The 26589-nt window shown below is 40.1% G+C and overlaps 1 protein-coding gene across 1 annotated transcript in view; it reads right to left on the reverse strand.

The window, feature by feature from the left end:
• The window catches only part of PHIP (pleckstrin homology domain interacting protein), a 327383-nt gene extending 302282 nt beyond the window's left edge, over positions 1 to 25101 (reverse strand). Inside the window, exons 1-6 of the mRNA XM_067532638.1 lie at positions 24514 to 25101; positions 24362 to 24420; positions 24240 to 24269; positions 24051 to 24110; positions 12561 to 12711; positions 12375 to 12473 (exon numbers count right to left, since the gene is read on the reverse strand). Coding sequence (XP_067388739.1) covers positions 12375 to 12473; positions 12561 to 12711; positions 24051 to 24110; positions 24240 to 24269; positions 24362 to 24420; positions 24514 to 24556 — 442 coding nt within the window. The 5' untranslated portion in view covers positions 24557 to 25101. The remainder of the gene's footprint in view (positions 1 to 12374; positions 12474 to 12560; positions 12712 to 24050; positions 24111 to 24239; positions 24270 to 24361; positions 24421 to 24513) is intronic.
• Positions 25102 to 26589: the final 1488 nt, after the last annotated feature.

Raw genomic sequence — 26589 nt, forward strand, 5'->3', positions numbered from 1 at the left:
AAATGGGTAGGTAATAAACCACTATGGCAAGATCTATAAATCTCAATGAATAAACCATGAACCACCACTTATAAGGCCCACTTGCCTTTGTAGTTGGCTGTATAAAACAAAATTCCAGCAGACTACTGAAAAATAGGTTATGAGGGTATGAAGCTTATGAAGGTGCATTAGCTTAACCAGAGGGTTTAAGAGCCATTGTGCTTCAAGTGACAGAAAAAACAGAGAGAAAATGCCCACGAGGAAGAATTTAGAGTGCAATGATAAAAAGAGGAACAAAGTCTCTAATGCAGAGACCAATGAAGCCCAATCTCCACCACCTGATGCTGACGCATATAACTTAGCTTCATGGAGCTCCCTGTGGCATGAAGCCCCGGCAATTGCTTTACTTGCCACCCCCTAACACCAGTCCTACAGTTGCAACCCCCGCAAACCCGTCCAATGACCCCCAGGTTGAGAAACACTGATCTGGAGGAGTTGATGTACCCTCTGGAAGACCTCTGCATATCCCCTGGAGTAGGCATACCCCTGGTTTGAGAATCAGTGTGCTAGTGAAAGGTAGTGAAACCTATAGAAATGAGTTTGTCATGTTGAGTGACTGAAGCACTGCAAGTAAGGGAGAAAAACAGGACCAAGTACAACGCTGACAGTGTGCACACCTGCTAAAACCAATGGGAATGGCACCTGATTAGACTAGTGCTGAATCTGGCTGTCAGAAAGTAAAATAAATGTTGCACCAGCAAGGTATGCCTGTGGGCCAAGCCCCACTCTGAGCTTAACTCAAATTAAGAGGAGCTGACTTTAATTATATATCAGTTTTATGTTCGGCATATTTAATATCACAGATTTAAGGTTTTCAGTTAATACTGTACATAGGTCATTTCAATTTGCCCTTTAAATTAGTTTTAGACTTGGAAGAATTGACTGGTAGTAAACATTGATTTCACCGAACACACACAAATGTTTAACTTTTTGACTTCAACATCTACTGTCATTAATTACTGCCTGACTTTCACCCCCCATAATTTAAATAGATAAAAATGAAAAATTGCTTAAAACCCATAATTCTGCACAAATGTGAAAATTTAAAATAGATAAAAATTTTAAAATATTTATTTTAAACAGATCTGTCAAAATTATAAATAAAAAGTGAGTTCTGCCAAACCTAATTATATTTAATAAAACAACCATATCTTACTGAACATAAGATTAATCATTATCCTATAAAGAGTACCAAAGACCTGTTTTAACCAACACATGAGAAAGAGGGATATCACAGCTATTCTATCTCATTTCCATCCCTTTCCGCAATTAAGACAGACCCATAATTGTCAAGAGCTCTTAGACAAAGCAACGCTGGAGTCATAGGGAAAATATGTACAGAGCAGAAAATTGAGAGCCAACGGAGCTGGCCTTAACTACAAGAAAAGGACTTTGCCATGTGGCGATTTACACCCTATTAAAGCTTTGCAATCGATAGACTGGCCCTGTATCCTACATCAGCAGCCCAGAGGTCAGGACCAGAAATAATTCATGACTCAGACCCCCCCTTTCCAGGAACAGAGGAACATGCTTAATACACCCACCAACCCTCAAGCCAGGTTCTTATTTAAAGTACTCTTCATTTCATGTTTGCTAAGCCAGCATTTGTTCTTCAATCCAGTATCTCTAATGCTGGATAACACTAAGGAATAAAAATGCTGCTTAGACCTCAGAAAGGATTTTCAAGTTTTGTCTTAGAGAATTTGGAATATAAAAAACTTATTTTCTTTACTGCTTTAATTCTTCACAAGAGAGCTTCTGTCACACTAAAATGGTTGTTAAAGTTAACAATTGCTTCCTTTAAACTAGCATTCTAGGTCTCAGACAGAAAGCATGTCTAGCAAATGTATTCGAAGACCAGAATTTAGCAAAGAACCTCCCTCATCAAGGTGTTGAGAAGAATGAGAACAAAAAAGATCTTGTGTATAATAGGGATTTTTATCTTTACTAGACAAGATGAGTTCAATAGACCTTGTAAAAATTGTTCTGGTGAAACCAACAGGACATCTGGAGAAAACAGCTTCAGCCAGCTATTCTAACAAAACAAACCCCACTCACTTTCCTTCTGTGGAAAGTGCAGTGCCTATACACCTACTTTTGTTGTTAGTGCACTAAAAAGTCTTTAAATCTATGAGTTTTCTGAACACTCCCACTCCTGTTTGCAAGCGCACCTATATGTTAAGTATCAAATTAATAAGCTCTCTCTCCTTAGATCCAAAGGAAAAAAGATTTTCTAGGGATGTTCTTTTCTTCCTGCTTTGGATGGATTCAAAGTTTTGCTTACTTTTTAAAATAACGTGGGGCCCTGGGGGGTGGTGGAAGAAAGGACAGGATATTAGCTGGAAACTACTAGATTAAAAATGTAACGAATAAAAATTCAGTTTTTAAAATTGAATGTGTGTGTGTTTAAAAACGTTTTTATTTAAAAAATAAACCTGTTTAAAATTAAATTTGAAATTATCAGAACCTATATTAAGGCCTAACCTTGCTATAATCATTTAAATAAAAATATGCTGAAACAACAAACCTTCAAATTTTTACAACTTAAAGATAAGAGATAGAAGTTGATAAAGTACAGTTCGGAACTTAAGAGAAACAGTCAAATGAAAAAGGAACCCATTGGATTACATTACATCAAGGCAGACAATTAAGTATTGACAAATATTTTAAGTGCTTATATACAAATGCAAGAAGTCTAAATACTAAGAAGGGCGAACTTGAGTGCTTGGTATTAAATGAGAATATTGTTATAGCAGAAGATTATTCACCCTGTGCAATAACTGAGGTTCTTTGAGATGGTTGTCCCTATGGGTGTTCCACTTTAGGCGAATCTGTGCCCGTGTAAGTGTAATCAGAGATTCTTGGTAGCAGTGCCTGGTTGGGTCGCACATGCACTGTCCCGATCTCACACCCCCTCCAGCGGTTACATAGCGCTGTACGACCAAACCTTCCTCAGTTCCTTCTTGACCACAAAATCTCTAGCGTGAAAACGCCAAAGTAGAGAGGAAGTAGTAGGGTAGTGGAACACCCACAGGGACCATCTTGAAGAACCTCAGTTACTGCACAGGGTGAATAACCGTCTCTTCTTTTTCAAGAAGCATCTCTCTGGGTGCTCCACTTTAGATGACTATAGAGCAGTGCCTCTCAGTGGAAGGGAGGAGCTTCAGAGTTGCAGTGACGTTTGACGATAAAACTGCAAGTCCCAGTACAGCATCTGTTGTCGAGTGTTGCTCTATGGCATAGTGCTATGTGAAAGTATGGGCAGATGCCAGGTTACTGTTCTGCAGATGTCCACAATGGGCACATTGTTGAGGAAGACTACTGATGTAGAGAGAGCTCTGGTGGAGTGTGTGTGGGTCCCTTGTGGGGTCTGTATCTGTTCACGGTGACAGCAAATGTCAATGCAACCGGAGATCCATTCTGACAGCCTCTTTGGATATGGCGTCTCCCTTAGGGCGTTCAGTGATAGAAAGAAATAGTCTTTCAGAAAGTCATCAAAGTTATCTTTTCAGTGTAAAAAGCTAGTGCCCTGTGGACGTCCAGGGTATGAAGCATTGCTTCTTGCTTATTCCCATGAGGTTTTGTGAAGAATGATGGGAGATGGATGGGTTATAGACTCTGGACTCTAAGGTCAGAAGGGACCAATATGATCATCTAATCTGACCTACTGCACAACGCAGGTCATAAAACCTCACCCATCCTGTAATAGAACCCTGACCTACTACTGAGTTATTAAAGTCCTCAAATCACAGTTTAAAGACTTTAAGGCACAGAGAATCCACCAGCAAATGAACCATGCCCCATGCTACAGAGGAAGGCGAAAAACTCACAGAGCCTTTGCCAATCTGCCCTGGGGGAAAATGCCTTCCCAACCCCAAATGTGGTGATCAGTTAAACCCTAAGCATGTGAGCAAGGCTCACCAGCAAGAAACCCAAGAAAGAATTCTCTGTAATAACAAACACAGAACCCACCCCATCCAACATCCCTTCACAGGCCATTGGCATATCTACCACCAGTAGTCAAAGATCAGTCAATTGCCAAACTAGGCTGTCCCATCATACCATCTAGGTTTTTTGCCCCCACTGCTCCCCTTGGAAGGCTATTCCAGAACTTCACTCCTCTAATGGTTAGAAGCTTGCGTTTAATTTCAAGTCTAAACTTTCTGATGGCCAGTTCATATCCTTTAGTTCTTGTGTCCACATTGGTGCTGAACTGAAATAATTCCTCTCCTTTCCTGGTATTTATCCCTTTGATGTATTTATAGACAGCAATCATATCTCCCTTCAACCTTCTTTTGGTTAGGCTAAACAAGCCAAGCTCTTTGAATCTCCCCTCATAAGGCAGGTTTTCCATTCCGCGGATCATCCTAGTAGCCCTTCTCTGCACCTGTTCCAGTTTGAATTCATCTTTCTTAAACATGGGAGACCAGAACTGCACACAGTATTCCAGATGAGGTCTCACTAGCGCCTTGTATAACGGTACTAACACCTCCCTATCTCTACTGGAAATACCTTGCCTGATGCATCCTAGGACCACATTAGCTTTTTTCAGTCACATCATATTGGCGGCTCATAGTCATCCTATGATCAGCCAATATGCCCAGGTCCTTCTCCTCCTCTGTCACTTCCAACTGATGTGTCCCCAGCTTATAGCAGAAATTCTTGTTATTAGTCCCTATGTGCATGACCTTGCACTTTCCACTATTAAATATCATCCTATTTCTATTTCTTCAGTTTACAAGATCATTCAGATCTTCCTGTATGATATCCCAATCTTTCTTTGTATTGGCAATACTTCCCAACTTCATATCATCCACAAACTTTATTAGCATATTCCTACTTTTTGTCCCAAGGTCAGTAATAAAAAGGTTAAATAAGATCAGTCCCAAGACCAATCCCTGAGGAACTCCACTAGTAACCTCCCTCCAGTCTGACAGTTCACCTTTCAGTATGACCTGTTGTAGTCTCCCCTTTAACCAGTTCCTTATCCACCTTTCAATTTTCATATTAATTCCCATCTTTTCCAATTTAACTAATAATTCCCCAAGTGGAACCATATTCAAATGCTTTACTGAAATCTAGGTAAATTAGATCCACTGCATTCCCTTGTGTAAAAAATCTGTTATCTTCTCAGAAAAGGAGATCAGGTTGGTCTGGCACGATCTACCTTTTGTAAAGCCATGCTGTATTTCATCCCAATTACCATTAATCTCGATGTCCTTAACTACTTTCTCTTTCAAAATTTTTTTCGAGATCTTGCATACTACTGTGGTTAAACTAACAGGCCTGTAGTTACCCAGATCACTTTTTTTCGCTTTCTTAAAAATAGGAACTGTATTATCAATTCTCCAGTCATACAGTACAGCTCCTGAGTTTAGAGATTCATTAAGAATCCTTGCTAATGGGCTTGCAATTTCATGTGCTAGTTCCTTTAATAGTCTTGGATGGAGATCATCCAAACCCCCTGATTTAGTCCCATTAAACTGTTTGAGTTTGGCTTCTACCTCAGATGTGGTAATTTCTACCTCCATATCTTCATTCCCATTAGCCACGCTACCACTATCCCCAAGCTCATCATTAAGCCTCATTAAAAACGGAGGCAAAGTATTTGTTTAGATATCGGTCCATGCCTCGATTATCCTTAACCTCCACTCCACCCTCAGTGCTTAGCGGTCCCACTTATTCTTTCTTGGTTTTCTTCCATTTATATAGCTATAGAACCTTTTACTATTGGTTTTAATTCCCTTTGCAAGGTTCAACTCTACTTAGCTTTTGGCCTTTCTCACTTTGTCTCTACATGTTCTGACCTCCAAGAGGTAGCTTTCCTTGCTGATCCCTCCCATCTTCCACTCCTTGTAGGCTGTTTTCTCTTAATCACCTGTCTGAGATGCTTACTCATCCAGCTTGGTCTACAACTCTTGCCTATGAATTTTTTCCCCTTCCTTGGGATGCAGGATTCAGGTTCCTGCAACTTTGACTTGAAGTAATTCCAAGCCTCCTCCACCTTTAAATACATGAGTTCTTCAGTCCAGTCCACTTCCCCCAACCAATTCACTTAATTTTTTTAAGTTAACCCTTTTGAAGTCAAAGACCCTAGTTACAGATTTATTTTTGTTTATCCTTCCATTTAGTTTGAACTGAATTAGCTCATGGTCACTCAAACCAAGGTTATCCCCTACAACCAATTTTTCTAAGAGGTCCTCACTACTTCACCAATACCAAATCTAAAATGGCACCCCTCTTGTTGGTTCAGTAACTATTTGGTGAAGGAATCCGTCAGTTATCACACTGAGGAAAATCTTGGCCCTATTATTTACTACTAGCACTTGTCCTCCAATCTATATCTGGGAAGTAAAAGTCTCCCATAATCACACAGTTCCCAGTAGTATTTACTTCATTAAGAGACTTAAAGGGTTGATTCAAATGGAATGATGAAGCTATTTTAGATAGGAAGTTGAGGTGTGTTCATAGGGTGAGACTGTTTTTGAGATATATTTTATGTGGGAGATGTGCCATGAGAGCCCCAAGTTCTCCCACTCATCAGGCAGATAGGATAGCGACGAGGAAGGTCACCTTCACAGAGAGGTGGAGAAGTGAACACGTCACTGATGGTTCAAAAGGGAACCTCATAAGGCATTGCAACACCAGACTGATGTCCCATGATAGAGTGGGGGCTCGTATTCAGGATAGAGATTGTGAAGACCCTTGAGAAAACGTTTGGTGATAGAATGGGCGAAGATCAAGAACTCGTCCACTTTGCAGTGGAATGCCACAATTGCCACAAAGGTGTACTTTGATTAAGCTCATTGAGAGACCTGATTTCTTGAGTTCCAGTATGTAATCCAATATCATTGGTAGAGGAAAAGTAATTGCCATTGTTTGCCTATTCTGGGACCATGTATGAAATCTTTCCCATTTGTGAAGATAGGTATACTGTGTAGTAGACCTTCTGCTGTTTAGAAGAATGTCCTTTACCTCTCTGAATAGGTCACTTCACTGTTTCAGAACCATGCCTTCAAGTGGTGTCTTGCCAAGTTTGGGTGGTAGACCTGACCTGCATTCTGAGACAAGAGATGAGATAGAAGTGGAAGACTGCATGGTAAGCACACAGCCATCTTCAGGAGGTAAGGAAACCATGTCTTTCTGGGTCACATGGGGGCTATAAAGTTGGAGTCATCGGTCCATGTTTTGTATGTGACCCTGGACAAGAAAGTGGACGGTGAAAAGGCATACAGAACACGTGTATCCCATTTGCAGAGAAAGGCATTGCCAAGAGAACAGGGTCCCAGTCCTGCTCTGGAGCAGAAGTATGGGCACTTCACATTCTGGCTTGTTGTAAAGAGGTCTGTAGTTGGGAACGCCCAGCATCTGAATATGTTCTGCAGTACCCTGGTGTTCATTTTCCACTCATGAGCTTGAGAAAAAGTCCTGCTCAAACCATCTGCCATAGCGTTTCGGCATCCAGGTAGCTAGGAGGCTGAGATGTTGATATTGTGATGGATGCACCAATTTCATAGTCACATCACTTCTGTGCATAGGGAGTGTGACTGTGCCCCTCCTTGGCAGTTTTCCCCAAAGAGGTACAGTCTACCGTCGAGGAGCTCCCGTTTGAGGGCCCGAAGCTGTTCGCAGCCAAGATGGATGAGTCATTTCACATATCAAGACTCCAGGATGACTCCCAGATCCTTGGGCATTTACACACCTACTCAAAAGAAAAAACAGGGGAAGTATTACTTGTCCATCATGACCTTTATGACCTTGTCCCTGATCACAGGCAGGAAGTGTGAGCATGCATTACAGACTGCTCGCAGCTCCAGTAGGTTTATGCAGAATGTTGCTTCGGATGGGACCAATGGTCTTTGATCATGTGGTTGCACAGGTGTGTCCACCAACCTACCTGAGAGGCATCTGTTGTGAGTGTCATCAAGGGTGGGGTCAGTGCAAAAGGAACTCCTGTACAGATGTGTGGTTGAGTCCACCAATGTAGAGAACTTGCTTACTTTCCTTGGCATCATAAGACGCTTGTTTATACTGTGTCTGTGGAATATATACAGCCAGCCATGCAGGCATTGCACGTGTAGTCTGGCGTGCTTGACAACAAATGCCATTGCTGACAGACGGCATAATAGTTGGATGCAGGTCCTGGCCAAGGTCTGGGGCTGACTTGCATTACAGCAATTAGATTGACTACAGTGGTGAATCTGTGCTGGGGCAGAGAGGCTGTAGCTTCCAAAGAATGGAGGTAGGCGTCAATGAATTCCGGTCTCTGCACAGGTATGAAAGTTTATTTTTGTTCGTTTATCTGTAGACCCAGCTGTGTGAAGTGAGCTACTGTCTTTTAAATAACTTCTAGGGCCTCTTCTCAAATTGAGGTTTTGAGTAAACAATACTCCAGATATGACCCCTTTCTCCAGCAGTGAACTGCTACCACCACAAAGACTTTTGAGAATGCTCGTGGAATGATAGACAAGCCAAAAGGAAGTACTTTGTATTGGTAATGATCTGTGCCCAGAACAAATCTGAGAAACATCCTGTGTGAAAGGTGTACCATTATGTAGAAATATGCATCCTGGAGGTCAAGGGCAGAGAACCAGTCCCCTCATTCTAGTTCTGGAATTATCGTGGCTAGCATAACCATCCTGAATAGCTGGGTCTCCATGAATTTTTTGAGTCTTCTTAAGTTGAGAATAGGCCTCCATCCTTCTCTTTTTTCTGGGTTAGAAAATAATGTGAGTAGAAACCCTTCCCCTCTGTGTTGTGTTTGTACTGGTTCCACAGCACTCAGGCATATGAGATGGTTTACCTCCTATTGTAGCAGGTGTTCATGAGAAGGGTCCCTGAAGACGGACAGGGGGATGGATGGTGGGTAGCAGAGATGAAGGTAAATTGAATGGACTAACCAGTCTTGATGATTTCTAGCACCCATTTGTCTGATGTGATTTTTCGCCCCATGGAATGGAGTCAGACAGTCTCTGAATAGATGGATGGTGTCAGATGATTCCAGCAATAGAAGATGTGGGAGGTGTGTCTGGTCCTCGACCAAACTCTCAAAACTATTGTTTAAAAGGAGACTGTTGGGACATTGAGGATTGAGAAGGGAGTGGTTTCCATCTAGTGGGTCTCTGCCTCTGCGGTTGGGTGTAGAGTGCAGATCCTGTTCTTTGCACCGAGTAATACTTCCCATTTTTTCATTTGAGTAGGTGAATAAATGCCCAAGGATCTGAGAGTCATCCTGGAGTCTTAATATGTAAAGTGACTCATCCATCTTGGTTGCGAAAAATGGAAGCTCCTCGATGGTAGACTGTACCTCTTTGGGAAAACCTCTCATGTCCTTCTCTATTGCCTTCAATTTGAGATGGAGCATTTGGCAGCGCCTGTGAGATTTATCTTTAGTGTAGCTTAACTTTAGTATAAGAGTTAATTAGTAGTTTACTACTTCTTCCTCATTTATTGTTTTAAAAACAAAAAAAATTCTCTTAACTTAGGAATTTAAGTTTCAGTTATTAGGATACTTCTTAGTATACTACAGTTACTTTCCTTCAAGGAAGAAACCCTATTCTAAGGGACATGCCTGGGTCCCTGGGTTTTAAACATTGCCTCACTTGCCTTTGACAAGGTCCCTCACTAAAAGCTCTTAAGCAAAGTAGGTAGTCATGGGACAAGAGGGAAGGTCCTCTCATGGATCAGTAACTGGTTAAAAGATAGGAAACAAAAGGTCAGAATACATGATCAACTTTCACAAAAGAAAAAGGTAAACAGCAGGGTCCCCCAAGGATCTGTACAGGGACCTATGCTGTTCAACATATGCATAAATGATCTAGAAAAGTGAGTAAATAGTAAGGTGGCAACAAAAATGGTTAGAGGTATGCAACAGCTTCCCTACGAGGAGATTTAAAAGACTGAGATTGTTCAGCTTAGAAGAGACGACTAAGGGGGATGTGATAGAGGTCTATAAAGTCATGAATAGTGTGGAGAAAGTGAATAGGAAAGTGTTATTCAGGCCCCCACACACACACACACACACACACACACACACACACACCCCAAGAATCAGGGGTCACCCAATGAAATTAATAGGCAGAAGTTTTAAAACAAATATAAGGATGTACTTCACACAATGCACAGTCAACTTGTGGACCCCAGGGAATGTTGCGAAAGCCAAAGTACCACTGGGTTCAAAAAAGAATTAGGTAAATTCATGAAGGATAGGTCCATTAATGGCTATTAGCCAAGATGGTCAGGTATACAATCCCATGCTCCAGTTGTCCCAAAACCTCTGACTGTTTTCCTTCTTCCAGTCTATGAATAAAAACCAGGTGGGAGAGGATGAAATATAATTCTAAAAAAATGAAGGGCATGGGACCAGATTTTCAAAGGTGCAGTCAGAAGCCTAGTGGAATTTTTCAAAAGGACCTAACTGCAAATGTAGGTGCCTAAATACCTTTGAAAATCTGTCCCAGAGAGACCAGAAGCAATCTGTCAATTCACTAACTATACTTAATACTTCCTTTAATAAATCAGTTAATTTTAAATACAAAACATGTTTTGATAAAACTTACATAAGAAAAAAATACCCAGCACATTTATGGTAGCTTATTTAACTAATAAAAGCAATTTTAATGCTGTTTTTGTACATTTTAAATTGAACTGAATTCCCATCCAAATGCAACTTAACACAAATGCCAAGTAAATAATCACCTAGTAAAATAATGGTCATTCACCATTTTCTAACAATTAAAAAAGGGAAAAATTAAGAATCCGAATAAATGTATGTTAAACTATATGAATGCTTAAATAAATTTGTATAGACATAAACATATCCTCCTGTTTTAACAGAAAGTACCAAATTTAATGTATAGACTATATGTTGTTGCATCAACACATTTTTATACCTATGCTAAGCAATGAAAATGAACCTCTCTTTAGGAAAATAACTAAAAAATAAATGCTGATTTTAATCTTGTTTTGCAAGCAAGTAATCTTTATATGAATCATGATTAAAATAAATGTTAAATGAATCTACTTGCTGTTGCTTAATATATAAGACCTCAAAACCTACTTGAGACAGCTCCCCATTTCAGTCCAAGAAGAGCTATTGAAGACATCTGGCATAATTTGCTTCCCAGATTTATTTTTGTTTTTTTTTCTGTCTCTGCCTCTCATGATCACCCCTCACAGCAAGTTCCAAAGAAGAAGAAAAAAATTTGTTTTAAATTTAGTCTCCCTTAAGAAAAAATAAAATTTAAACAAGTCTCTTTACACTCATTTCAAGACTGTTCTTATTTTTACTAGAGAGTTGACAATGGAGGAAGAGGAGCCTAACTTGATTTCTTAAAGTATGAGGAATCCAACAAGTCATTAAAAGAACTTAAGATATCTTCAATTCAGTGTTAAGCCTGATGAGGTGTTAGAAAAGCTTTCACTCATTGCAACAAACCTATTTTCACTGAGTTAGTGTTCTTATAGAAAGGCGAACTATGGCAGGATTGCATGGATGGAAGCTCAAAATGTGCGATTTCTGCTCACTGCTATCCTTTCTAGGACAAGAGGAGACAGACTCAATGAGTTCCCTCCAAAATCATGTACATCTCAACTCTCCTTGGAAGTTAAGAGAAGGCAAGACAACCGTCCCTCATTATATGCTGAAGGCTAACGAAACATACCCTCAGTGAAAATACACTTTCTAGACTTCCGCTATTTGGCCATTTTTAAGCCCAACAGAGAGAATGTGTGCATGCTCCATGCTATAGCACAAAGCAAATCTGGACAAAAATTAAGAAACAACCAAATGAGACCAAACAGGTGAAACAGAGAAACAAATATTCCCTGCTACAAGTCCCCACACTAAAAAAAAATCTCTTCAAAGAAACGAAGTCTGGCATGCACCTTACACTATTGTATTTTCCAGAAGTGGAGGCAGACCATACTGTCTTGAGTTCAAATAACTCATTAACATGATATACTATCCTCCATCAGCAGCTTATTATCACTTCAATTTTGCAACTGTTATTAGCTAGCCAAATATTGTATTAATGTTTTCATAATTTTAAAATATTTTATTCAAGTTTATACCTCAAAGCTGAAATCAAACAAATAAGCTTCAAAAACACGACCGATAAATAATTAGACATACTATCTACATCCTGTCATTTTTAAAACAGGATAATGGACCATCCTAACAGAAGTAATGCTACGCACAGGGAACACAGCACATCAGAGAGTAAATACAAATGCGTTGTTACCCAACTGTCACACCAATAAACAATTACTGCTGAGCTTACAAATGCTGCACTATCAATGTCATACTTTTCAGTGAGATAACAAAATTGACTTACCTATACTAGGTGGGCTGCCATAGTTTATTGGTGACTCTGGAGGCCTTCCACAATGTAATGCAGCAAGAGCGGATCCCTTCCACACCACATGTTTGCAGCCTATTTACAAAAAATTACACACACATGAAAACTGAGCATGAAATAGTGAAAATGAAGTCTTTAAGCCCGCATGTGAGATTTTCATACTTTTATTTGTGCGAAGCAAAGACTGTCTTCCAGCTCCTAATAAGGTTTGCACTCCAGGGACACTTTGAGGAATTTCTTGCTCTAGAAGTGGTCCTAGTCGATGGCATATTTGCAGCAAGTGATCAGGGGCCAAGTGTCTATAATACTTCACCTATTATGGGACAGAAAAAAAAAACACCTGATAAAGGGGAAGTCAATCACTTTTTAAACATTACTATTTTAATCCTCATTTTTTTTGTCAAATTTGTTACCAAAATTCTTAATAGAAATAAGCAAACAAACTAAAAAATAGTGTATCACTTTAGACAAATGAACAAAACAGATAAAGACCTTTCAAGATGGTAAATTTACTCCAGCTGGTCCTAACTAACTTCTTCTGTTCAAAGTATACCAACTTTATTTTAAACTCAGTTCATGTTTACTATTTTGTAACTTGAATGAATGACTGAAGACACAAAGCAGCTCTTAAATATTTTACATAACAGAAAAATATAGAGAATGTGTCCAACCGCATTTAAATATGCTTCTGATCAATTTAAATTTACTTTGAAACAAAATGAGAAAATAGTATTGTAAAGGTATCTTGATACTTATACAAGTTCTTAGAAATGTCACTCTATACTAAAAGAGTAAATGCTGCAATTTTTTAGATGATTGACTATTCTTCATACACAAAACAGAGCCTCCATGTTAGGTGTAAAAAAACAACTCAACCTTAACTATGAAGGCATGACCGGCATCTTCATAATTTAAACTTTTTAATATTATGGTAACTTTTATGAGTCAAATAAGTTAGAATAAAATAAATTTTTAAAACCCTATTACAAACACTTTATTCAAAGAAATCCATGCATTTGGTGGAATAAGGGGAAAAAAAATCTTTCAGATTGATTTGGAGATCATTTATGCTTCTTGTTAACCGTGTGGCACTGGCATCAAAGCAAATTTTTATCATCGATCACATGTGCTTTATGACAACTGTTTGATTTTAACATCAAGCAAGCCTGAAACTGGATTTTGTCCAAAAAAGGAAAGCCAACATCCTCATCTATTCTTTTGAACAACTTAGGTTACAGGTCAGATTGGTCTTTTCAGGGCTATAGAATCAACTTCAAAATATACTTATGTAACTGACCACAATGAAATCCTATTACAAACTATTAATCCTTCCATTAACAAATAATGTCTTCCAATACATAACCTATTGTTGCTAGCTTAAAGCATCTGAAAATCAGGAAAAAATCTCACATTTTACTTGCTTCATATATACATTCTAATGTAGTGCCCAGTGTGTACTAGTTTATTTTTTGTTTCAATACTAATCCTGTATCATGATTTTTATATTTATTTTGTGACAAAAAATCTTCCTATATTATCTCACAATGAAAGCTTCCGATGTTTTGTTATACTGTAACTGCAAAAGGCCATGACTGACATTTTAAGGAGGATGAACATTGCTCATATTCCTACACTGTACCCAATTAGAAGGAACTTACCTTATTCTTTATCAAATGTACTACTGTCTTGCCAACATGCAGTTATCATGCTTTGTGTTTCAGTAATTTATTAACATAAAGGAGTGCTGAAGTACCAAACAGACTCTGGAAAAGCCTTATTGACACTAGAATTATTTTTTCACCATCTTAAGCTTCTGGTGGAGGAGGAGGAAGGAATTTTTCTTTTGTTGTTCTCATTTGAGTCATCTGTCACATATTTATAAAAGCCCTTGTGAATGACTTGAATTCTGACTAGCTTTGAGGTGAGATATGATTTAAAACATGCAATTTAAAAATCCATATGTAAAAGCTATATACATAGCTAAATAAAGCACAATAAAGCATTGTATAGATTCATCTCAAATTCATTTTTTAAAGTACGAATGACTTCAGACATACGTAGTTAGTGTCAACAGGACAACAAAAACAACACGGAGAACTTGAGGACCTACTCTCCATGATTCATTCTTCTAACCAATTATTAAAAAAAGAATTAGTGTTCTAATTTTGGGTGCTTTTTAAAAGTTACATATTCTTGGCTATGAGCAACATTTAGAGGTAGGTGCACCTTGTTGTAGCTATAGACCCCAATCTTGTTTCCTTATCTTTTATTTCTCTTTCTCCCTTCCAGGGACTGTGCCTCTCACAGTCTTTAAGTAAACAATGCCCATCGTGCAGCTGTATTTGAGATCAAATACTTTCCATTGGTGACAAAAGTCAAATCTGAACCTACATCTCTTGAGGAGAAAATTAAATATATTAGTCAACCAATTAACCAACTCTTCCCATTAGAATATGGTTTGTTTAAAAGTATCATTTTATTGAAACAGTTAACTACCTGGACAACCCTTCAACAGCCTGAATTAAAAAAACATAAAATAGATAGAAGAGTGAAGCTTGTAGTCCAAGCATGTCAGCCTTCAAACATATCTGAGCTCCAGTCAGCCTACTTCTTGAATCTGATCTCCTTTTTGTAATTTGTCATGTAATTGTATCTGTTTTAAAAATCACTGTATACAAAAACAAGGCCTATACATGTTTGATTCTAAAAGTGACTTATTTCAGAAGTACTTTGGAAAATGAGGACTATTTATATTAATCTTTGCTCTAGTCACTACAAGGTGCTGTATACTTTGCAAATACACATCATGCCCACCATGCAAATTCCCTTTTATTCTAAATCCCAGACCTCTTTTGTTTAGAAAGTTAATCATGCCAAATTACATAGCAGTTTTGTGCTGTCGATAAATGTCAGCTAAGGAATAACCACTCTCATTGGTTACCAAAAGAGTATTTTAACCTAGTTCTCAGACAAACTAGTATATTAGCCAACTAAGAAGTTGCCTAAAAGATCTTAAAGGGACACTCTTTTTTTTTAAATTGACTAGTTTATTAAAATTAGTTTGAAGCCCTAAATGTGCCAATGAGTTCCTCTGCCAATTTTTGCAGTTTTAATCACATTTTTCTGTCTCGTGTAGTTGCTTGCAAGACCCACATAAACAGCAGAAACTATTTAAAGGAGAAAACATAGTAAAATGGACCATACACTAATGCTGTCAAATGCACAAAAATTCTTTCGTATTTCTTTCAATTATTACAACCTTAGTGTTATTTGTAAAAAGACAAATGTGATTTGTAAGTTGGCATCCTTTTAAAATATGAAGGATTTAAATCATATTTGAACTACTTTTGCCCCTTCTCTTCACCTTATAAAAGAATGGAAGTGGGAGTTCTTGTAACCACCCCCTTTCCCTTCAGGTATAAACTTGTAACTACAGGAATTATTACTACTTAGGAAGAAAAGCTGAAAAAACAAAATTTGTAGTGAAGGCTGTCCGTGTTGTCTCTGGGACTCCACGCTTTGCAAATTGGGAAAAAGAGTAGAAGAATGCAACAAAAGAGCCAAGACGTGAGGGGTTCCACCCAGACCGATGGGTTAGAAGAGTAAGTGAGTCAAATGCAGAGGAGTAGGTGGATCTGAAAGTGAAAACCATAGGAGAGGGGTCAAAGACAGAAGACTATTAAACCTCTCATTTCCAAAAGAAAAGTTTCTGGAGTGGAAGTCACAAAAAAAAGTGTGTGATTAGGCAGAAGATTGGAAGAAAGTGAAGAGTATTAAATGAACTATGGTAGCAGTAAAAGAGGGAATTCAGGGGACTAATTTTTTGTGAAGACTAGGTAAGAGTAACTAGTAAGGAGGGGAAGTTGGACGATGGAGTAAGCTAAATTATCCACATGGGAAATGAAGTAAATCACTATAAGGGTAGGGAATAAAGACCAGAGAGACTGAGCAGTTGGGTGACAGCTATAGAAAGGGAGAGAAAAGCCTACGAGGTGGCCTATTGAGGAAAAAGGTATGCAAGCAGGGGAACAAGAAGCTGAAAGCAACAAAAACAAGTGCAAAAGGGAACCTGGTAAAACTGCTCTCAGGGTAGGCAGAAATAATAAGAAAAAACACACCACACCAAAAAAAAAAAAAAAAGAGGGTAGTTGTAAGAAGACGAGTCAGAAACAAGTTACAGCATGATAAGGAGGTAGAGAGACAGGAAGATAGCCCTCTCTACCTCTGATGTCTGAGAGGGAAAAGAGAAAAAGACAAAACAAGGAATGAATATTTAGAATTCCTGTAGCACTGTATCTTTGAAGTGCAATACAATATTGCTCCAAAAAGAGAGCATTGCAGGATTCAGTATTTGGCAATACGATTTCAACAAAAAATTACACTCAGTCTACAAATAATCTGGACAGACAGAGAGGGTTCCTGCCAGCCCTGCAAATGCTATCTAGATCGAGATTCCAGCTGAGTTCTTCCCTTCCTATTTATCACAATAATAAGAGGGTCTTGCAGGTCATATTAGGCTGTCAATGACACCTGTGTGGGACCCCCACTCTTTTCACAGGAAGTGCACAGGTATAAATGATGTAACTATATTAATGATTAAGAAATAGAATTCAATACTCTCACTTTTACCTGTGTTGGCACTGCAAAGCTAGAAGTAGTAGAGGGCATGTTTTGTTTTGTTTAAACACCAAACTAAGCATACACACAAACAGGGATCAGAGCTGTTAAATAATAAGTGACATTTTCAGTCAGTTTTCAGATCATAACCATAAAATCACATTTTCTAGAAACAACAACAACGTGTTCTATTGTCAACTCTATATTTACCAATAGCTATGTAAAACCAACAGTGGACATAGAGAAAATGCAACTGCACTGATTTGCAAAGGTCCAGGACTCTAGTAGTAAGTTATTATAAACCTATCCTTCAAAGCAATACCTGCACTGAAACATTTTCCAAAATAGTGAATTATTTTTTTCTATGCTAATAGTAACCTGAGTTAATTACAATTTTATCATCAAGAAAGTGATCACAGAAAGAATGATCTAGCGGACTGAATTTCCTCAGAAACGTGTTTTAAAAAATAAATCAGTTACCTATATTTCAAAGTCTTGAGGGTTCAATCCAGCCAACATTAGCCGCCTTTCAGGCCATAAGTATAATGCCACACACTGTATCAAGTCTACACAAGGCAAAAGATTGAATTACAGCAATTGTCATTCTGGATCAGATCATCAATCTCATAATCTTCTAACCACTGGCCAGCGCCTAACTGCTTTAGAGAAAAATAACTATGTTATTTAACTATTAATTTTAAAATGTTCTTTCTCCCTCTGAGATGCTTCTTTTTAAAATAATCACTTTCCCAGAATTCATTGTCACAAATTTTAAGATACTTCAGATTTATATGTAGGCTAAACAAAGATGGGGATTTGGCTATAAAACACTACAGGGACATATATTCTTTTAACTTGAGGTTACTTTTACTGCTAATTAAACACAGCTAATTGGAACCGACTGTCCTGAGACCACACAATTTTTGTCCTATTGCAAACACAGGAAATTTTCTAAAAGTTGTAGTACTTTAAAATTTTTAACATAAGTACATAGATACCAGTAAGAGGGTTAACAGAATGAAAGGTACTACCTACAGTTCAGCCTCGGGGGAAATTTTCAAGAAATACAGCGTTTACATAAAGGTCACAGAGATGTAGTGTTGAAAAGGACCTCAGGCATTCATTTATCTAGTCCATCCTCCTATGCTGAGGCAGGATTAAGTATATCTATCAGGGATGGTCTAGATGTTTGTCTAACCGGTTCTTAAAAACTCCAGTGACAAGGATTTCATAACCTCCCTAGGTAACCTGTTCCAGTACTTAACTATTCTTATAGTTAGATAGTTTTTCCTAATATATCTAACCTTAATTTCCACTGCTGCAAAATTATTTAAGATGCCCATATAAATCTAATTCACTTCATCCACTTCATCTAATGATACAATTTAGGCATACATTTTCTTATTCAAACATTTTGGAATTTTATAATTTTTGAAGTCAATTAAATCCTGGTAAGAAATACTAGATAGACTTTCGTTTCCAAGATTATCTATTTATTCAAAGTCCTAACAATGTTCCTTAATCACAATCAGAAAGAAACAGGAGCAAAAGGGTAGTTTACTTTCCATGCACATTATTTAAATAAAAGAAAGAGGTGTAAGGAGCTTTTACTGATGTTGTTATTAAATGGGAAATATCCCTGTCCTAAATTTACTCTAGATTATATAACAATATGTAATCTCCCTGACACTCCTAGCAAAAGTGTCTCGTACGGGAGTGATTTTGTGCAATGTGGACAGACACCTGTCTAGCAGAACTAAATTCACATACGCTAAACAGCAGCTCCAAGATGGTTATGATTTTTGGTCTATCAATATGAGGTATCTGAACCAGCTACCTATAACTAATCCCCTACACCTTTCAGAATCCCATTCAAAACTTTAGAGACATTCAAAGAACTACTAGTGATAACTTTTAATATTTGCTAAATAACATTTATCTAAGATGCAACAAACTATATTTTCCTTTGTTTTTCTGGATTCATTTATCTGAAAAAGTAATTTTTGTCCACTTTACACTGCACAGACACCTGTATGGTGCTAGACTTCCTCAACAGCTGAGCCACTATCATCTCAGCCATTTATTAAGGGGTAAATTATTATTAAACAATAACTGCAAGATTGTATAGAAACCCCAGTAAGCATTGGGATAGACTCCATTGTGCTAGGTATTGTACAAACACAAACAAAATACAGGGTCACTGTAGTGCATTTACTATCTAAGACCCCAAGCCCACGAAGACTCAAGACACGTTTAAATTTATGAACTGTGAGTAGTTCCTTTGAAGTCAATGAGATTAGATACAGTGTGCAAAGTTAAGCACACTGGATAAGCCTTTGCAGACCCAGGGTTTAAGAAGGTTATTCTATGTGCCTTAAAGTGTACATCTCCCCATTTTCACTTTGAAAACAAGGGCACTACAGATAATATTGAGGACAGAAAGACCTGTTGGTAAGACAGCAGAGTCCCAGCTAAATTACCGCATCCTCTTCCAAAGCTGGTGTGGATCCCAAAATGTCACTGATTTTGGGAAAGGAAGTCAAATATACAAAAAAGCAGTAGAAAGGGAGAGAACAACTGCCTGAACACCTCAAAGATGAGATGGGGAGGTAGGAGACAAGATTTTTTGATCCTCTGCAGTGGCACAGCTCCCATCCTGTCTCCTTCCATGACATCCTGTAAGCTCCTTATAGGAATGCTTAACACCTTTCCGATAGTCTCCCCATGAGCCCAAACTTGCCTTCAACAGCTTCCTCATGGAACTCTTTGAGGATAAAGAGAGCAAGCTGTAACATCTATGATCTTGTAATCAGACTTCAACCAAGAGTTATGCTCTTTATGTGGGCAGGGACAGAACAGAAATATGTATTAAAGTCTAACTATAGAACAAAATATATTTAAAAAAACTGATATTTGCATTATAGCAACTACATGTTCATGTCACAGACTGAACCCAGTTCAACACACAACAGTGTGTAGTAGAAGGTTCCCCACCTGCTAAGAGGTAAGAGAGTCTTATTTTCTCCTTTGCCAAGGGGAGACCTGCAGAATATCAGGAGGTGGCAACAGAGAAGGAAGCTTCCCTGCAACTATAGAGGATCAAAATCACTTCTTGGAACCACGCAGCCAGCTACCATGCCTGAGCAGCTGCTTGCCTTCTCCTTCTAGAGAGCTTATACTTCTGTTCCCCTCTCTCGCACGCACACACAAAATCAAAAAATGTCCTTTTGCTCTTTATCAAATGGAATTATTTGGGAATTGGTAGAGCATCTTACCAACAGTTGTTTCTGTTCTTTTCATCATAATACCTCAGTCTTCCAATAGGAAATGGAAGCGAACACAGAGAACATAAATATGAACCAAAAGTTAGCTATGAACTTTAATAAACGTGTTGATGTTTTGCTCCTGAAAAACTATGTCTCTTCCTTAATGTTGTAAAGCAACAGACACAGTGGGCCCTACTGCTCATTTAATGCTCCTGTGCCTTTGTGTACTACCATGACACAAATAGAAAATTATAACATCAATATTATAAAAGTCAGTCTGACACTTGGGAGGAAGAGACTCTCTAGAAAGGAACACTCTACTCTAGTAGCTTAGGCCATAAGCAGGCAGTTTTGTGAAAAAATATCAGAATAGGAAAACAGCTGTGAATTCTGAAAAAGGGAAAAGGAAGACAGTTTGAGTTTTTGGAATGTATATATTCTTCTGCGGTGTTGAAAACCCAAACAGCATGATGTTAGTGCATCAGAAACAGACATTTAGTTTCACTGTTCAAGCAAGTAGTAAATAAAAAGCACAAATGGTGAACAGTAAATCAGATTTTTTTTAACTTGTTTCAATCTTAAATTTTAGCAATAAATATGTAATATTTTAAGGCTATGATTTTATCTTAATAAAATAATTGAGACTTAAAGACAATTATATTCTCCAAAAACCCTTTTTCAGAAACCCAAGTATCTGCTAAAACATAAACCAGAACACGTAATGCATTAAGATATACTGTAATACTCTTATTTAGACAGGTAAATCTGCACTAAATTTAAAACAATTACAAATTACCATAAAGCAATGTTTAGTCAAATTCCATGAAGTACTGAGTAACTTCCATTCCCTTTGAATTCTGGAGTCACTAATTTATCACATTTTTGATACTTTTGGTTCCTATTTAGCTTCTTTCAATCCCTGTCTTTACTAACTTCAGTGGTAGCTGAGGGCATTAAGATAAAACACTGGCATTGGCACATGGCAAAGGATGCCCACAACACCATTTGCATCAGTAACCTTTTCAACCTCAAATTTCAGACTTTTAAGAACAAAAAGTAAAAAAACTAAACACCTGAGCTGGTATTACAGATTGACCTCCAACCTATATATTTACAAAAGGTATTTTAGAGTTAAGAATGCAAAGAATGCACCTTAAAGTACAAATCAAAAGATTTTTTAAAAATCTTAACTGGAACTGTTTAAGTTCTGTAAATCTATTTTTTTTTTAAAATACTTCTGATATTCTGAATGACAGGTTTCATAAACCAACAGGGACAAGCAACACAATTAAGACATACCTTCCTTAATTAAACAAGAGTGGAAGAAAAAAATGCCACAAATGAGTTGTCTTTATTTTCCTTTCCCCATCCCCTTGCTTTAAAGCAAATCATGCAAATACTACTCCAAAATATAAGAGGGCATTGTAAGGAATGTAGAGGTGGGGAAGACAAGTAGTAGCATTTCTCCATATCCATGGAAGTCCTGCAGACATTTGGGATTTCATGGATTTGGAGAACTATATTCCAGTCCTCCTCACCCTCCGCAATGAAAAACTGCATATTATATGCTATTAAATAATAATGCTGAGTTAGTATTTATTTATGCTTATAATGCTTATCTCCCTGTGCAGGAACCCTCTGTGACACAAAAGCAAGATGTCCTTTGTGGATCAGGGGCTGCACCCTGTCCCTACACCCCTTATTCCACAGTGGGTCTGTTCCCAAATCATACCCTGGCCCTATTACTAGGTTTACCAATTCTGCTAGTCCTTCCCATGCTTTTCTGTTGTCACTTCTTTTGTCATGTTCTCTTATCCCTTCCATAATCCCATACATATCCTTCCAGCCTGCCACCTCAGAACCTGCACTTTCAAACCAATTTTATATTATGACTAACATGGTTTAAAATATAGTTTGTGTTAATTTCCTTGTTACATTTTTCTCAACATGTTTTAAAAAATCCAATATGGAAGATTAGAAAATGATTATACACTTAAGTATGAGAATGTATTTAACAAGTTGAACAGCAACAGCTGTTTCACGACCACTAACATTCAACACAAACTATCAACCAATATACCACAGATGCTCTGAAAAAATGCACTGGTTCAATATCATTCCATCTACCACAAATATCCATCAAATCTACATGCTAAAAATCATTACAAAATTTAAGCTGAAATACTTGTTTGTAACTGACCATTACAAGTTAACTGCAGTTTCTATATAAGCTGTTTACAGTTTCCTTAAAAGCAAAATATCCAGGTCACTGGTCCACATTAGTTAAATGAATATCAGTTAGTTTTAAACCTTGAAAAGCATAAGAACAAAGTTATCTGTTTGTTCTACATTTACTAGGCACATCTGAATAGCAGCAATGTTTTTTTAAAATGATTATAAAATTGCAGCCTAATAGCATTTTTAAATGTTTCACTCATCCTACAGTGAGTTTTTATAATTAAAACCACAATCCTACAAAGATGTATTCTATTCAAATTCTTATACAAGAATCAATGAAGTATTATGGAAATGCTCAACTTTATAAGCATAGCCCCACTGAAGTCAATAGTATTACCCATGTACATAAAGTTAATCATGAGCATAAGTCTCAGCAGGAGTGGGACCTACAGCTGATCTAATCAATTTACAGGTTTGACAGGACAATGCTGCTTTCTGAATTGACAATATTATGAAAACTCATTGAGCAAACTCATTCCTCTCAGATCCTATAGAAATTTAGATCCATATAAAAACAACTATTAGTGGTAGCACTAGTGATAAATTGCTAATTCAGACAAGGCTCAGGCCTTTTGGCCACTATTTCATGAAATCCTACAGGTCACAACATGTTGTAAAAAATGCTTGAACCCACCTACAGTAGCAACTCAGCACCAATGCAGCTACACTTTAGCTGTGTTACAGCTACTAACTTTTCTATTGTAGATGCACTGTCAGAGTGAAAGCAGCTTACTGTGAGAGCAGAATAAAAAATCCAATGTGTCCTAAGAATCTTGCAACAGAAAGCTGTCCTATGAATATAAACACTCCTAAGACCACATTCTAGTCCAAGAGTGGCCTGGAGTCAAGAGATCCTGCCTAAAAGCAGACACCTGTCAATGAAGTTGCCATACCAAGTAGGAAAAAGAGTCAACATACCATTCTGAGAGCCACACACAGAGCCAGGTCCTACTGAAAGCAAACTTAAGCTTGCTGAGCTCAGGGGTATTGCTCTGGTCAGCCAGCCACCTGGCGACCGTCCTCCTCCTCCCCCCCCCCCCCCACGTGGGTGTCTCACAGGTGAGGGGGATGTTCGGAAGTTGTGGGGATGTGCTGCAGCAGCTCCAAGCCTTTGTGTGTGGAGCAGGATTACACAGAGTAGAGCGCCCCCGCCTCCTGCCGGCCTGGCTGGCTCCGGCAGGCTCTCTCCGCTCGCTCCTCCCCTCACTGCCTCCTGCTCTCCCTGCACAACATCCATGACGTACCTTTATTTCTAGCACAGTGACTCTGGGGTTCTCCCATTAGGACGATTGTTGTTATTTACCCTCACGCCGGGACCCCCCAAGTGGGGGCTTGTCCCGGGGCAGCCGCCTCCCCTCCTCTTCTCCCTCCCGCTGCCACTGATGGGGGGGTCAAAGCTCCCTGAAGTTTTTTTCCCCCCCTTTTTTTTTAAGTTGTAAAAAAAAAAATTTTTTTTGCGGGAAATTCAATTTTTATTGGGCTGCTCGGAAAGTTTCCCCACCACCTCGCGCCGGCCGGCCGCTCGGCTCACCAGGTTCTCGTAGCTCCGCGGATGCTCCTTGCCCGTCCAGTCCGTGCGCTTGGGCAGCAGCTAGGGAAGAAAAAGCACCTTTCAGTCACTCACGGCCGCCCCCTCCCCGAAAAGCCCCCGGCGCTCGGGCCGGGGAGAGGCCGCCGCCGCCGCAGGCGGGGCGAGCGCGGGGTGTGCGGCGCCGCTTACCTCCTTCTCCGCCACTTCTCGGATCAGGACCTGCAGCAACAACAAAAGGGGGAACGGCTGTGAGTGCGCCGCCAACACCCCGCCCTGCCCGGCCCCCCAGGCCCCGGCGGCGCCATCCCTACCTGAGCCGCTTGCTGGCAGGGTCCGTCCTCCAGAAAGCGGGCGATGAGGAAGTAGAGCTCTGCGGGGAGAGGGGAGAGAGGCGGTGAGCGGCGGGCCGGGCACCAGCCATTCCGGCTCGGCGGCGCCCAGCAGCCCGAGCTCCTCCACTTACCCGCTCGCAGCTCCGCGCTGTGCCTGCCGCCGTCCCCGGACATGGCGAGCCGCGCTCAGGCCGCGCTCCCCGGCGGCGGCGGGGCCCTGCGAACGCGTCCGCCCGCCCGGTAGCTGTCACTGTTCGCTCGGCAGGGAGAGTCTCGGCTCCACCATTCAACCCGCGGCCGGTGGAGGAAACAACAACTCGCAGGCAGCAGCAGCAACAGCAGCAGCCCGCCGCCAACGCCGCTGCCGCCACGGCCGACCCACCGCGAGAGAGCGCGATCCCTCCGCCCGGAGAAAGAGTCCCGGCCCCCTCCCCCCTGGCCTCTGGCGCCGCGCGCGCCTCCTGCCCCGACACCCGCTCCCCAGCGGCCGCGAGAGGCCTGCTCCGCGAGCCCCCGCGCTGACACGCCCAGGGAGACGGGAGCGCGGCGCAGGTACGAGCAGGCCGGCCGCCCGGCCGGCGGAGAAGATGTCGGAGCGGCAGAGGCGGGGTGGGCGGGGCGCTTGGCTGAAAGGCGCTTTCTCTGGGAGGGGAGGCCGTAGCGGAGGGATACGACGTACATGGGGGGAGGGGGCGGCTGGCGGCTCCTCGCAGCGGGCTGGGCTGGGCTGGAAGTTAGCGACTCTGTCAGGCCAGCAGGAATAGGCAGCAAATGAAGCAAAAATGCCCCGCGGGAGCCCCGGCCGCGCTAGACGAGGCGGGCTCGGCAGCCCCCGGCGCCACGGAGTCCCTCGGGCGCGGGGCGCCTCTGCCCCGAAACTCACGGGGGTAAACGCTGCCGATTTCGCCTCTGCCTGTAAGTTGCCGTGACTGTGTGTGTGTGTGTGTGTGTGTGTCTGTGCCCGGGGCAGTGCCCGTGCCCGGGCCCGCGCCAGCTGTGACCCTGGGCAGCGTTGTGCTCGGGGCCAGTGGCTCGTCCTGCTTTTTGGGACCCAATAACGGCCAGGTCTGTACCGGGCAAACCTCTTCCCCCGTGTCCGAAGGGACCCTTGGTGCCGCTCGCTGGGAGGCGCGGGAAAGGGTCGGGAAAGTGCCTGCTCCGAGAACCGGCCTTTTTACTCCGTGCGCATTTTAGTAGCGATCGCTGCCGCCAGCGAGTCACAGACCCGGGATCAATGAATCTTCGGGCTTCTAGGAATATTTCTGCCAGAAGAGGAAGACCATGAACATGAGGACAGGCAAAAAAGATGGTGATACTTGCAACCTATGGCTGAACGGGAGGTAATTTATTGGTGGATCAATAACATGCGGAAGGAAGGTTCTTGAAAGACTATAATACCGAGTAGCAAACGTGATTTGCGATTAAAATCATTTAAATTGTGTATTTATCTTGCATTAACTTTAAGTAATGATAATGAACAGATCTTCTGCTCTGAGGCATAGTTACTTACTGAATATAGTTGGGCACAAAAATAAAGCTAATATCCAGCATTGGTCATATTGACCTCTGTAAAATAGTGTGTTTTTCTATCATATTTAAATGAATGATAAATAATTAGTGGTCTTTATGTTCTGTGATGCATCTATGCTTTTCAGGTCGAGTTTGGGCCTTGTAAAAATTAACACATTTGTAGACAATGAGAATGAAATTCAGCAGCAATTGATGTAAACAAGGAAAATTGTCATTTCTCAGTAAACAGTAATTAAACGTTACCCCTCAACCAAGATTAGAAGCACATTTGGAATCAGAAGCATATAAAAACTAGACAGAAAAAAACCTTTTCGTAACCAGAGAACTTGGAGCTTTCAATTGGTGTAAGCTTTAAAATTTTTCAAATTATACCATATTTCTGTGAAATTGATAGAAGGGGCTTTAGAGTTGGAGTTATATATGTCTGTCTCCAAGGCCCGGAAGCCTAGAATCTTGCCTAGCCCATGCTTTGTGCTTAGTGTGGCTTGCTGCAACCACCCTTTAGCTTTATTATATGAATATTTGTGAGAGAAAGGAAATTGAAATGTCACATTCTCTGTGAAAATATATATAAAATACTTAAATGGGCAACTGAGCACCTATTCTACTTATTGCTTATGTAGGTTTATCATGTCCTAAAAGTACTAAAATTGTATGTAACCTGAGTGTTACTGTAA

This window comes from Emydura macquarii, unplaced genomic scaffold (genome assembly GCF_026122565.2).
Source record: "Emydura macquarii macquarii isolate MOO-44397 ecotype Brisbane River unplaced genomic scaffold, CSIRO-AGI_Emac_v2 contig_3295, whole genome shotgun sequence".
Taxonomy (NCBI): Eukaryota; Metazoa; Chordata; order Testudines; family Chelidae; genus Emydura; species Emydura macquarii.